Raw genomic sequence first — 15,000 nt, forward strand, 5'->3', positions numbered from 1 at the left:
ACTTATCAATGAACATTAAAATGGTTGGAAAGTATCTTTGAAAGGGTTGCAATTTAGTTTAGTTCAAGATATACAGAGCGGGATTCTGTAAGTACAATTTTAGGGAATGGGATTTTCCTCTTGACACTGCGTTGACACGAAAGAATGGCACGTGCAGTAGATATTTAGCGAGAATTTGTACGGGAAAATTGAACGCTATTAACATGAATATATGTCAATAGAGTGATTGTGATGATTGTTTGAGTTACTTGTAGTTATTCTAAAAATCATTATGTAAATATCACAGTTTATTTTTTTACTACGGTTACGTGAGTGAGAAATAAGAATATCCCACGAATGACTGCAACATAGTAAGATTCAGCATTATTATCGTCTCCTCCTACGCCTATTGACGCAAAGGGCCTCGGTTAGATTTCGCTAGTGTTTTCTATCTTGAGCTTTCAAATCAATACTTCTCCATTCATCATCTCCTAATTCACGCTTCATAATCCTCAGCCATGTAGGCCAGGGTCTTCCAACACTTCTAGTGCCTTGTGGAGCCCAGTTGAAAGTTTGGTGAGTTAATCTCTCTTGGGGAGTGCGAAGAGTATACCTAACTATCTCCATCTAATCTATCACTCACCATGATCTCATCCACATGTAACACTTGAGTAATCACTCTTATTGTTTAATTTGTAATCCTGCCCTGCCATTTAACTCCCAATATTATTCTCAGGTTTTTGTTCTCAAATCTACAAAATCTGCTGGATATTGTTTCATTGTCATACCACGACACATGTCCATACAGTAACACGATCTCACTAAACTTATTTCTATATGTAATTTCCGGCGATTTGATTTCCAAATTTTACTTCACCTAGCCATTGTCTGATTTTCTTTTTAATATTTCATTAAAATCCAATTCTAAAGATCCTGTATTAGGGATCGTAGTTCCTAAATATTTAAGTGATTCTACCTCTGTAATCCTTTCTCCTTCCAATGATATTTCATCTTCCAACGCATATTCCGTTCACGTCATCTGGCTTTCTTCTATTTATTTTGAGCGCAATCTCATGTGATATTTAATGAATTCTGGTAAGCAAGTTTTGCAAGTAAAACAATTTAGACAAAAAGAGATATCAATAATTTTTTTAGGTGATGGGTTCAAGTGAAACGTTAGGAAGAGGATGTATTCGGAAGCATTGTGAGGAAGGAGACTAAACCTACTTACAGGTTGAAGTTGTTAAAGGAAATAATTTTACATTTAGGAAGTAGAAATTCCTTGTAAGTAATTGTAAGGAAGTTGGCGTGTTGCTGAAGATTTTTCTCTGTCGTTGGAGGTGTATGAAGTACGTGTTTAGCAAAAGGGTTGGCCATCCTTAGTGTAGCATTAGAACATAATTATTACCCCCGGTAAGGAGGTTATAAAATCGGGTCGGTTTATTTATTTATTTGTCTGTGTGTGTGTCTCTCTCTGTGGACAGGCTTACGTCAAAAACTACACGACGGATTTTGACTAAATTTTCACCACATACAGATCTTAGGTCATGGACAACCCCATTAAATTTCGAAGATGATCCGGATCTGGATTCTAGATTCGGATTGGCATTTTTCGCCATTTTAAAGATAACGTCAAAACAAATTGACGGATTTTGACGAAATTTCCACCACGGATAGATTTTAATCCAAGGATGACTCCATTGATTTTGGCGGAGGTCAGAAATCTTTGATTACTTTTGTTGATATTATTATTATTATTATTATTATTATTATTATTATTATTATTATTATTATTAAATCGAACTTGGAATTTTAACTGTCATTCTTTGTGTCTTTGCAGAATGTTGTGTATATGGACGTTGGCCACCCTGGTGGCACTTACTATTGGAGCTCCCGCAAGTGGTAAGTGGACCCTTCTTTTTATGTTTTGAAAGAGGAAGGGAGAACGTCAGAAAGTGTCACTTCTCTCCTTTACATAAATAAAGACGTGAATGGGACTCATTGCATCTTGAAATATGGCCAAAACTTCTCCAAGTTGGTCAAGGGGTGCTATTGCTTTGAACCACACCAGGCGCCTCTCGTCTAATCCTTGTTTATGTGTATTTATACGCTCTTCTACACAATACGATCTCATATACTGTATATATATATATATATATATATATATATATATATATATATATATATACTGTATATACTGTATATATAAATATATATAGTATGTATATATAGAATGTACATATATATACACACACACATATATATATATATATATATATATATATATATATATATATATATATAAACACATACACACACACACACATATATATATATATATATATATATATATATATATATATATTACATATATATACACACACACACACACACACACACATATATATATATATATATACATATATATATATATATATATATATTCAGAAACTAAAGGATATTGTATAGGTCATATTTCTACTGTATATCTATATCATTCTGTTAAAAAAAATCCGTTAAATCTTAAATTTTTTAGTCTATATGAAAGAATTGATTAAATCATCCTAACCTCTATATTACCCAAGACGGAACAAATGAGAAAGAAGTGATAAAAAACAGAAGTAAAAGGAAATAGAAGTCGTATCCTATAGGTCTTGTTGCTGGACCATGAAAGAAATTAAACGATCCCGTTAGATGTTCTGAACGAGAAGAGAAAGCTCACCCAGACAAAAATCATGTGAGTCAAGTTTGTGTCGGTTGTCAACCAGCCAACCGTCTCATTAAAGCTCGTTATAATATCCTCAACCCGAGTGAAAGGGCGCCCTTTTCAGGGCTATAAAACCTCAGCAGCCAATGCCATTAGTGCCAGGCTCAGTAATCCCGCGACGTTCGGGCCTGACGGGACGGAGACCCGAGACCTCCTATTTCTACAGTTCCATTCTTCCCCTGTGGAGAGATCAGCCTCCCGTAATAGGTTATCTTCCGTTTGGAGCGGTTGACCTGCCTTCCTATCCACACCTTCCCATTTTCATTTCTTGAGGTTCATTCTTTGAGCTAATAAATCTACGGCAAAAGATTAAACAAATTTAAAGTTTGATTATCTGTAGCTCTTTGTGGATAAAAGTTCAGAAGTTTAAGCAAAACTACCGTATATTGAATGGGAAGTATTCCGTTATCGTAAAATTTACATTCTTGGTTATTTTTCGCTTTGAAATAAATATTCTATTCAACCCTAAATTTTCTCAGTTTTGCAAAAGGGAAAAGCGTTTTTTATTGCTATTATCTACTCTCCATTGACTGTTTCTGAAAACAAACTGGCGTAAGGTATTTGACAACTTTAGAATAAAGTAACTGTGATCGCAGTACTGCCCAATCGTGTCCGAAAACAACAAAAACCTAAATATGGCTTCTGCATTGTTAGGTGTTTCCATTTGTATTCTATTGACCGTCGTTTTTAGTAAACCGCACCTAGAAGCTTCCTGTCCGCTTCCCATAAACTCTGGTAATGCATCAGTTACTTTCCTGTTTGGAGGAAGAGCGGCAATTATTATTTGCGGGAATTCACCCCAAAGAATGGCCCTATGCATGGACGGTTCCTGGTCAATGAATATTTCTTGCAGCGAAGAAAGAACACCGAACATGAAGCCGCCGAATCTGAACATTACATCACTTTTGCTCCCTAGAAGAGATAAGCGTAACACCGGGAAGTATTCTGAGCTGAGAAGGAGTGTCAAAGTCCAGCGTCAACTCCGAGCTGGGCTTCTGGAGACATCAATAGATGAAACTACACCCTCCGTCTATCGCGCTCACCCGCACGGCAACGTCTATCTTGGGTGTCGGGTCGAGAACCTGGGAATACATTCCGTTTCCTGGATCAGAGTTAGGGACAACACTGTCATGGCTATTGATACTGCCGTCATGTATAACGATAGACGCATATCGGCATCTTACGAGGATAGAAGGCAGACTTGGTTCTTGAGGATTAACGGGGTCAGAGAAAGCGATGAGGGAAAGTACATATGCCAAGTGTCAACTCAGGTACCTTTGAAGAGAGAGCTCATTCTACAAATCTTTCCAGCTGATCAGCCTCTCCACGGACCCATTCGATTAGGTATGGTGTTTTGAAGTCTGATCAGAAAAAAAGTTAAAATTTTTATGTAAGGAATCATCAATGGTGAAATATTGCATATCATTCTGAAAAGAATAGGTTAAAATTTTAGACTTCAGATTAATAATGGTAAAATCGTTGACATCATGAGTCAATGAAGTATTGGCGTAAATGTTGTAAGTTAAAATTTTCACTTATATGTATAATTCTAAATAACGCAACTCCAAGTTTGATTGTGGAAATATAAAGTAAATGCACCGCACCTTTAAATAAAGAACATGCCTTATCAGTGCTATCAATATTTTACAGACGAATTCTTAGGAGGTAATAAACATTTTGAAGCTCTGAATTTAGCCGGGAGGTTACCTTTTGATAAGAGTCATTATCCAGAAGGCAAATATTAATGATTACCAATCCAAGGTCATCGAAGATCTCAATTCTTAATTGTTGTCTAAAACGGAGACATAGATCTTAATTCTTAATTGTTCTCTAAAACGGAGACATTGCCTCAATAGACATGTTCAGTCAGACAACTTTGTTACATGTTAACTACTTTCATACATTCATAATCAGTTTCATTACTTTAAAATATATTTCGACTACAAGACTCTTAAGGAAACTAAAATCACGTAAATGAAAGAGAAAGTAAGGAAAATAAGAGATTTGTACAGTTAAGATGAGAGAAAGAGAAAAAGTTTCATGTAAGTTTTTTGGTGTTTATGAAAAACTAACTATTAACTACATGTCTACTACATCTTTTTTAACAGAGGACCATGATATCAACTTCGTTGTGAGAAACATCACAGCTCTCTGGGAAGAGGTCAGTGATATCCGCCAGGAAATAGTTCGCCATTTACACGAAGGACATAAGGAAGATAGGCATGACGAGGTTAGTAAACGATTTCTTAATCTTCAAACCATCTTAGAGTAAGCCCTTTATAGGGGACCAATATTACCATGTTTGGCCTAATACACTATAGATTGTATAACGAATTTGCTATTAACATTTTACTTCTTGTGGCTACCTCACTTCCTCAGCTTCAATTTTCTCTTCTCATTAATGAAAAATAATTTTGGGCGAGACCTTTGTGAATCTAAATTTTGATAGTACCAAGGGGTAGTGGATTTACTTGACTTATTCAGCAGGTTTGAATAAACTATCTACTCACAGTTGGAGTACCTTAACATCTGTCTACATGCTTTTTTGTCTCTCAAACACACTACTAAGCATTTTAGTTAAATTTTGCTCCTTGTGTAGGCAAAATTGTATCTCTGCCCCTTCCCACTTATCACTCTGATAAAAAATTGCCTTTTCTGCAGATATTGTCTCCAACACTTCCACTATTTAGTAATTACTAGATAATACTCTGTACTAATTGTATTGATTTATTTGTCTAGATCATCTGTCATCTGCTACATGGCAGTAGGGATTTAAATTAAGTATACATTCAGCGTTTCAGGGCAGATCATCCTGAAATGACACTGCATAGATAATTTAGACTTTAGGTTGAAAATAATAAGGAAAAGAAAAGCCCAAGCCATGAATAGGAGCATGATACCTTGGAAGTAGGAGGAGGAGACGGCGAGAGAGTTCAGAAATAAAGTGGAAAGAGTCAGAGAAGAGAGATATGTAAATGGAATATCAGGAATGCCAGAAGAGATATGGGTTGTTAAGAAAGAGATTATGTTAACAACAGCAGAAGAGGTGTGTGGGAGGACAACTGGTAAGCAGAAACAGGAAAAAGAAACATGGTGATGGAGTTAAGAGGTTCAAACAGCTATGGAGGAAAATAGTATAGCCAGTAGTGATTTCAAACGGTAAAGCCAATAGAGAGGGGTGTAAGATGATGGGAACACCAGAGGGGAAAAAGATAGTCTAAAGAATTGCAGAAGCGAGAAGAAAAGACGGGCCGGACGTAGGAGACACACACATCCAGATTGCTTGGAACTTATCTCTTGTCTTACTCTTAGACCAGCAGTCATAGCCTCTCTAATTTATTTAAAGAGGAGTATAGAAATATCCTAATTGAGGAAGAGGAAGTCAAGAGAAGATGGAAAGACTATATTTTCAATTATTATATATAGAGAATGGGTGTGAGGGACTGGAAAATGTTCCTCCAATAGAAGGACCAATAGCAAACAATAGAGAGAGTGAAGTTGATAATGCTATAAAGAAAGTGGAAGTAAATAAAGCTGCATGAATGTCAGAGGTAAAAATAGAATTGATTAAGGCACTGGAGAATCTAGGCAAAGAGTAGGTGCGCATACTATTGGGAAAGATCTGTGATGTAGAGGGAATGCCAAAAGACTGGGAAGATAGTTGGAGCTATGTTAAACTTTTTGAACCTGTATACAAGATACTAGAAAGAATAGCAGAAGGAAGGTAGAGAGAATTGGTAGATATACATGAGCATGAGTTTTGGTATATGAAAGGAATTAGAACAGTGGATGCTATTTTTATAGTAAGACAAATCCGAGAGAAGTATCTTGAAGGAAACAGGAAAGTTTAAATGTGAATCGTGGATCTTGAAAAGGTATATGACAGGATACCAAGAAGGTTATTCCATCTGAGTTTGAGAAAGAGATGAGCACCACAGAGGTTGGTAAGATTAGTGAGGAGGCTGTATGAGGGGGCAAGAACCACTATAAAGACAAAATACGGGGAGACTGAAGTATTGCCTCTGGAGATTGGCCTTCATCAGGGATCAACTCTGAATCTATTCTTGTTCCTCGTCATTATAGACACTGACATTTGGATTGAGGAAAAAATAAGAATTATGGGAACTAATGTTTGCAGAGGATACAGACATTATAGCAAACATATAGGAAGAACTGCAAGAAATTTTTTTTAGTAAGGAAAAGTTCCCTAGAAAGAAAATAATTGAGGTTGAACATTTGAAAGATAGAGCTAATAATCAGAAGAAGAGAAGGGCATGAAGAAGTGGAAGATGGGACAGTGGTAAAACAGAACAATAAGTTTAACTATTTGGCACAAAAAATAACAAAGGAGGGTATTAGTGAGAGGTGACCTAGACAAAGAGTGAAATAAGCTTGACAAAAATAGAAAGAAGTAACTGAAGTTGTTTTATGGAAGAAACTGCCATCAAGGCTAAAAATCAAGATTTATAAAACAGTTATCAGACCAGTACTATTGTATTGGGAAGAAACTTTGGCACTTAACAAATCAACCCACATATCATCAGCGCATGCACTAAATGCTATAGACGGCCATTTTCTCTTGACTTTACTAAAATATATAATGCAAAAGAGAAGGCAAACGAAGCTCGTCTGAGATACTATGTAGTAAGGCAGACTTGTCGAGAAATATAATGATATTCTGTTTCGGCAGATATGGTGAAATTGGACCTGCAGCTTCTTTTGGTGATGCCAAAACATAATGCCCCCTGGAAGTTATTTTGGAGCTAATTCAAAATGGCACCCATGTCCCCATGGCAGTCTCCAAATGATTTATATTTGAAGACTATATTGTAGATTTAGATGATTTAAAGTTCTATTCCTAAAGTTTTAAGGTTATCCTATTAATATAGATATAGTTTGAAATACCCAGAAAGTATTATTATGTAAAAAAGAGATGTATAAGTTTATTCTAGTAATTTTGAATACCTGGTACAACTTTTTTTTATTCACCTGAAACTGTAAGTAGAAAGTGTAAAGCCTGCCTTATAAACCTGATTGTCTATGGGACTACTTGGGAAAAGAAAATTCAAAAGATTTACGTATTTTAGTAACACTATTGGTTTATAAGTTAATCATGATTTGATCAGTTGTGCATTACTAGAGTGTGGGATGAGGACCCAACACATCATGCACTGCACCATCCCCAATTTTTTCAACCACCGGCCATTGGTAAAGAGCTTCCTTTCACAGGGATACCACACTTGAAATTGTGGTTACTGCATAAATAAATTGATTTCATATACTGAAAATATGAGAAAAATTATCACTGAGCACCTTGATGGTATATACAGTAGTATATAAAGCTTTCCCAAAATGCACTATATATGTGTAATAAAAACTAAAGAAGTGAGAACAATATTATAAACTCATTATTGCTGAAAGCACCTTAGCATTTACATGAAAACGTGTGATATAAGTTTGTCTTTTTATATTTGCAGTTACCTGTACATATATTTTTTACATACACAGCGGCTTATTGATATATTCATGAGTTGTCCAACATGGTAAAAATTCTTTCGCCTATCCCCAGTTAACAGGGTTAGGAATTTCTTAATGCAGCTGTAGTAACTGGTCCAAGATAAAGGCTGCTTGGAGCGTAGCACACCTCATATTTTGATATAAGGCTACTTGGGTTGGAGGAATATTGTTTAGGGTTTTATTTCGTGATGAAATCTGCTTTCTAGCTTCATTCACATTAGTGGCTCCTTAGAGTTGCTGTACAGAAGTAAAACAAAGTGTTCAACACTTTGCATTGTTATTGAGTATATAGTGGAAAAATCAGGATTGTGTAGAAATGTGAGCAAACTGTTTGTAAGTTCTGGATACATCTTACACACTTTCAATGCTGTCTTTATGCAACTCCTGCAATGTATGAAGTAGTCTCAGAACCAGTCAGTGCATGAAAGAAGGTGACCCCTGAAATGTCTATTCCTAAAGTTTTAAGGTTAACTTATTGATATAGATATGGTTTAAAATGCTCAGAGGGCCTTAGTATGTAAAAAATAGATGTTTAAGTTTATTTTAATAATACTAACTGGTGGATTGGCAAAGACTGCAAGTACTATCCAATCTCTAAAGCTACCCAAAGTTCTGTTAATGCTGGTTCAGGGAATACTGTGATAGTAATGCACGCGATACCTGTCTCCATAGTCCACAAGTAGGCCTTTTAGGTCTATGTTGAGCTGAATGATTTAGTTGAAGGAACATTCTGGTGTCAGCTTCTTGAAGTTTATATGGTTCTAAGCTCTCTGTGCTGTAAGGTCCTGTCTTTAGTACCTTGCCATTCACTGTTATTATGAGCTGCACACCTGGATTTGCTGTGATTAACTGTTGACTGAATAATTTGAAGACTTCCATTTTGTTTTCACAATGTCTGAGGATAACATTCCATCCTTTTATGGAGATTGGAGAGTTGAATCTATTTCTGTTCATAGCCCTTTCCAAGAAGATCATGAGCTTGGGATTTAAAATTTGTTTTTCTGGGTAGATATCCCATACCCAGTCTAAACTATTGACACATCCAGGTATATGAGATTGTGCACAGGGTGCTAATTATTTGACTAAATACTCCCAAATTGTGTTGACTGAGCGGGTTAGTCAACACTGCTGGACCATCAACGACTTTTACTGTAACATCTGTTGATGGCTTTTTGCTAGTCTTATCAAAGCGCACCATTAAATCAGACTTTCTCAGATGACCCGCATTGGTTAACGAAGTGTGTGTGTGTGTGTGTGTGTGTGTTTTATACTTGTGTATAAAAAACTGTGGTCATGACTACAAAGAGAGAAATAAGTGAGTTTCCAAGTCAGAGTTGTGCTTGACATTCTTCTGTTTGAAAGGTACTTTTCAAAAGGTATAAAGTCCAGTACAAGAAATAGTTTTCGTCAATACTTTTTGGGCCTTAATAAACTGTCACTATAAATTCAGTATAAAATTCACATCTAATTTCGTTAGAAGTTCTTAAAGACTTATAATCAAGGGTAGTAAGGTAGAAAAAAAAATTCCATGTTCCATAAGGACTTGTACTGGATTTTTCAAGTCACTGAGTAATCTAATTTGTAGACTCTTGGTTTGGGATTCTGTGATATGAGTTCATATTGATTAGTGAAAATCTTTGCATGCCGGGGAGATGCTAGAATCAATGTGAGCAAAAGGAATGGTTAATCGTATAGACCAGAGGTACTTCTATTCCTTTTGATGAAATCATTTGAGTGCTCGATTGATTGGTCTTTTGCCATCATAGGGAATCGGTTTCCTAACATTTCTACAACGAAATTACCCCTAATAAACTCGTGGGACTCTTCTGGATGCTTGTCTTTTAGTTGGCTTAGATCTCTCACATGTATTAACAACCAAGATGCATAATATGAATGGTCAAAAACAAAACACCATGGAATAATCTTGCTTAATAATTGGATGTAGCATTCGGTCTTCTTCTCTCTGAAACCTTATGAGCTGGCGGTACATCAGTTTAAGGTTCATTGTTTGTGTCCAGTAGTCAAATTGAGGATATGTTTCTACCATTGGTTCATACCATGAAGTTTCTGTTGTACTATTGCTGTTTAATTCAAAGTATGCCTTTTCTCGCAATATATACAGTACTGTACAGAGTAACCTCGTAAGCACAACATGTCTTTTTTTCATACTAGAAGCACTCAAGACTGAGTGAGCACAACCAGAAGAGAGGACATTTGCTTTGGCAAGTAACATGTTGTGCTGTTAATCCTGGGAGTTTTTTTCAGCAATCACCCCTTGAGTCTTGTAGAATAACCTCTAGTAGTATGGTTGTACTTCAACCGTTTCAAACTACCCTTATAAGAATCATGTTCTTTCAGTATGAAAATCCGATCTTGGCTTTCATTAATATATGAAACTAGTTTAGCTAATGGAATTGCATCACATGACATAGGTTGATTTTCACTGCAACTAGATTTTAGTAACTTACCTGAGGTTGTTTTTTTAATCTACTGAACAAGCAAGTGTATATAGGTATGTAGAACAAGATTTATATTCGTACACATCCATAGCATGCATGTCAGAGGCAGTCGCTAACCTTGCTGATAGTTGCGAGGTGTTTGTCTATGTAACAGAAGTTCTAAAAGTAGCACCGTACTGTTAAAGAAACCGTAATTTTAATAGGAAATTCTCAGTAAAAATATACTGTTCTTAGCCGTATTTCAGTAAAATACAGGCGACTGTTACTTTTACCCTACTTGGTTATTATCTTTTACGGGTTGGTAACCGCAATATCACTCCTTTACGTCAATATATCCGTTTTTGAAACGGTAAATGCCTGGCAACATTTATTCCAGGATTTTTACGGCAAATTTTTAACAGTGCAGTGTCAGCTGTAGCTCCCTTGATCAATTTTCTGTAAGGTCACTATCACAAAATATACACTGGTGCACTTCCTAGCTAAAATTTGAAGCATAACTAGTACGAGTATTTTTCGGATTTCTAACTATTGGGATTTTATTACTACTCAGTTCTCGGCACGATCAAATTTTTGAGGATTATATTTTCTTCTGCAGTTTCCATGAATGACACTTATGACTATCATGAAGTCGCTTAAGAATAATGGAAAATAATGAATAACTGATTTTGCCAAATCTCATTAAGTTATGTGACAAAGTTTTATTCACGTTTTAGTACCCATTTTCAGCAGGACATTTCAGTATTTTATTTGCTTCTTTTTGGTACCAACAAATGCTCCTGTTTGTTCCAGTACGCAGAATTATGCTGTAATTTTTTGTTTCATTAATGTTTGAAGCGACCATTTTCAGGAAAGCTTAGCGTAGGTATCTTATTCATGCAGGTTATAATTACTTGAAAAGTAACGAAAACTTATGATTACAAGCATTGTTACAAAAGTATATAAAAAATTGATAGGCATTGCTTGATATTCACCAATAAAATACAACTTAAAATTCAGTTAACATCAATGTAAATGGTAATAATGCACCATAAGCATTGCCAACCATACCTATATCTATTAGATAGCCTCAAAACTATAGAAACAGAACTATAAGTCATCTAAACATACCTAATCTTCCCTGTAATTGACTCCAATATAACCGCCAGGGGGTTTTAGGGTAATCCCACCTTGATTAAGTTTTGGCATGAAAAAAGGAAGCTGTATGGCAACTTTCTAAACTTTCTAAATTTCTGCTATAACTAAAGAATTTTCAACAAATCTGCACCACTATATGACCATGTAATAAGAAGAGAGGAGGTGTATCCAATCAAAGGGCTAAGAATGTACCAGAAATGGGGAGGAGTGTGGGGCGTGAGCAAATCAGATGGATGGATGGATGGGATGAGGAGGGAAAAAGATGCAAGGAATAGAATTAGATAGAAAAGTACAGAGGGATTAATAAGGTCGAAAGAAAAAAAAATAGAAGACTTACTAACTTACCATGACTAGTTAATAAAGCGAGTAAGATGTTGGTAACAAAATGTCAACACAGACACTGAGGATGCAAGGGAAGAAAAAAAAAATGGTTTCCTTAAAATTTAGTTTTTTGCTTTATTTGTGCCATGATTTTTTTGCTCAAATAAAAAATATTTTTGCTGTCTTTTCATGATGACTAGGAATGAAGTTTTAAATCTAGCTTCATCTAGAAATCTTTCGACAGAGCGATCTGTTATCACAGTTTGTTCCACAGGTCATGCGAGAGGTGGAAGGACTTCACCACGAACACCACGTCCACCATCTTCACCATCCTCACAAAGGTCACAACGAGCACCACAGCAACGAACTGTTAAGGTGAGATTCCTCTTATCTTTCGTTTTCTTAATTTTTGTTTAAATATTCTATTTTCAATGACTAACAAAATTCTACTAAATTAGTCGTATATAAAAATGAATTAATTTTTCGTGTTATCTCTTTTGGTTACTACTTGTATAATCTTACGATGATTACGTTAAGTTAAATTATCGATAGTTTAGTAACTGAACGAAATTATCCCTAAGATTTTTTTCTTTTATCTTATGATTATCGGCATCATTTTCTAATTACTGAAGATTTCTTATTACTTGCAGAATACCATAACGATTCTCTTAAATTACCAACGTTTCTTCGATATTACAGTAAACATTATAACGAATATTACTAAAGAAGGAGTTTAAGAGTTCGCATTAAGATGGAAAAAATTGTAGTCATATTATAGATAATGTTACGAATATATACATATATATAAATTAAAATACACAATTTTCCGTATATTTATTATAAATAGAATAACCCACAATGTATGAAAAATTAAATATATTTAGGTTTCGAAGGGACCATCTCCCTTCCTCTACAGAAAACAAATGGTTACAAATTCTTTAAAAAGAGGTACAGAAAGGTTCGTAAGAAAAAAAAAAAAAAGAAAAAAAAAAAAAAAAAAAAAAAAAAAAAACGTTACAGTCTTAGCGAAAATTAACAGCATTTCACGTTGGTTTGTTTACATCCTTCAACAATTCCTTAACAATAGTTACATGTTTTTTGACAATATGGTTTAAAACAGATCTAATTTGAAATTACATTGATAAATATCAAAATTCTTAGAATTTTGAATTAAAACAGCTTCAATCAGTTTTCGTCTATGTGTATCAGGCTTTGATATCAATTTGTCTATCTTCTTAAAATCTATTGGATAATTTTGCTGTGTTATATGTTTAAAGACAGCGCTATTTTCATCTCCTCTTCTAATGGAATCTCTAGGTTCTCTTTTCCTTCTCTCGAAATCTACTGACTCTCCTATGTATACCTTATTACATGAGCCACATGGTAGTTTATATATACATGCTTTATTGGTAACAGTTCCTTTCCATGATTTTGTTAACACCTTAATAGTTAAGCTATTTTTGTATACTCCAACTATTTTACAACTTTTAGGCAGGTGTCAAGCAATTTCTTGTTTTGGCCTGAAAAGAAAACATTCATCAACTTTTAGAAATGGTTCTTTTTCCTTTACAGCATAATATAGGTGTGCCTTTTCAATAAACCCAGAATCATAGCCATGTTTTTTGAAAACCTTTTAAAGATGACGGATTTCATTTTCAATAAATTCATGGTCACAAACTTTATACGCCCTTAAAATTAAGTTAGAAATAACCTCTGATTTTTTAGCTTTTGTATAGTTTGAAAATGGATGTATGTATGAATCTGAATGGGTTTCTTTCCTGTAAATCTTGAATTTAGGACAGTCAACACCCGGACGGATTACTGGTGTGTCCAAGAAGGGGGTTTCATTATCATTTTCTATTTCAACTTTGAATTTAATTGAAGGATGGAGATTGTTTAAAGACGCTAAAAAGTTATCCTTATTAGGAGAACGCGCAATAACAGCAAAAATATCATCAACATATCTAACCCATGTAGTATCAAAATGTAAAATGTCAGGTAAAAGTTCTGTTTTGAAAAATACCATAAAAATATTAGCTAAAACAGGAGACAGAGGGGAACCCATGGGAAGACCATATATAACTTAACTATTAAGAAGGTGTTGACAAAATCATGAAGAGGAACTGGCAGAGTTGTAAACGTTGTAGAGGCTATGCAGTGTGAGGACAAAGCCCTCAGAAGAATATTAGGAGTGAAACGGCAGGACAGGATTAGAGATGAAACTATAAGAGAGATTACTCGAGTGCCATATGTGGAAGAGATCATGTTGAGAGGTAGATGGAGAGGGTTTGGTCATGTTCTTCGCACTCCCCAAGGGAGATTAGTTGACCAAACACAGAACTGGGCTCCACAAGGCACTAGAAGAGTTGGAAGCCCAGGCCTACGTGGCTGAGGACTATAAAGCGTGAAGTAGGAGACGATGAATTGAGAAGTATTGAATTAAAAGCTCTTGATACAGACAACTGGCGAAATCTATCCGAGGCACTTTGTGTCAATAGGCGTAGGAAGAGATGATGATATATACAGTACACACACACACACACACACACACATATATATATATATATATATATTCTTTTAATTCCACTGTTAATGTTATTCCATCTGATGGGTCAGCTCGAAAGGACCTCCATTTCTGCAATGCTTGTCAAATACCTCTTCACACAGATCAAATTTAGTAACAACAATTATTAGCTGGTACCAACTCAAGAAATAAATTCCCCGCAGGCATTTGGAAGAAGCCCACGGTCACATTGACGACCATACTGCTGGACAACCCGTCCACGGACATCTTCACGGACATGGTGTGTCGCATGATCATTA

General features: G+C 35.3%; 1 protein-coding gene across 2 annotated transcripts in view; it reads left to right on the top strand.

The window, feature by feature from the left end:
* LOC137642616 (uncharacterized) overlaps positions 1–15,000 on the top strand; it is a 45,125-nt gene that overhangs the window by 19,312 nt on the left and 10,813 nt on the right. Inside the window, exons 2-5 of one of the 2 annotated variants that reach the window (XM_068375326.1) lie at positions 1,820–1,881; positions 4,855–4,976; positions 12,452–12,552; positions 14,905–15,000. The exon at positions 14,905–15,000 is cut by the window's right edge and continues 136 nt beyond it. In XM_068375326.1, the coding sequence (XP_068231427.1) occupies positions 1,820–1,881; positions 4,855–4,976; positions 12,452–12,552; positions 14,905–15,000 (381 nt within the window). Of the gene's footprint in view, positions 1–1,819; positions 1,882–3,271; positions 4,091–4,854; positions 4,977–12,451; positions 12,553–14,904 lie in introns of those variants that run through there. The other variant, XM_068375325.1, reaches the window with a different exon arrangement.

The sequence above is a fragment of the Palaemon carinicauda genome, chromosome 6 (assembly GCF_036898095.1).
Source record: "Palaemon carinicauda isolate YSFRI2023 chromosome 6, ASM3689809v2, whole genome shotgun sequence".
Taxonomy (NCBI): domain Eukaryota; kingdom Metazoa; phylum Arthropoda; class Malacostraca; order Decapoda; family Palaemonidae; genus Palaemon; species Palaemon carinicauda.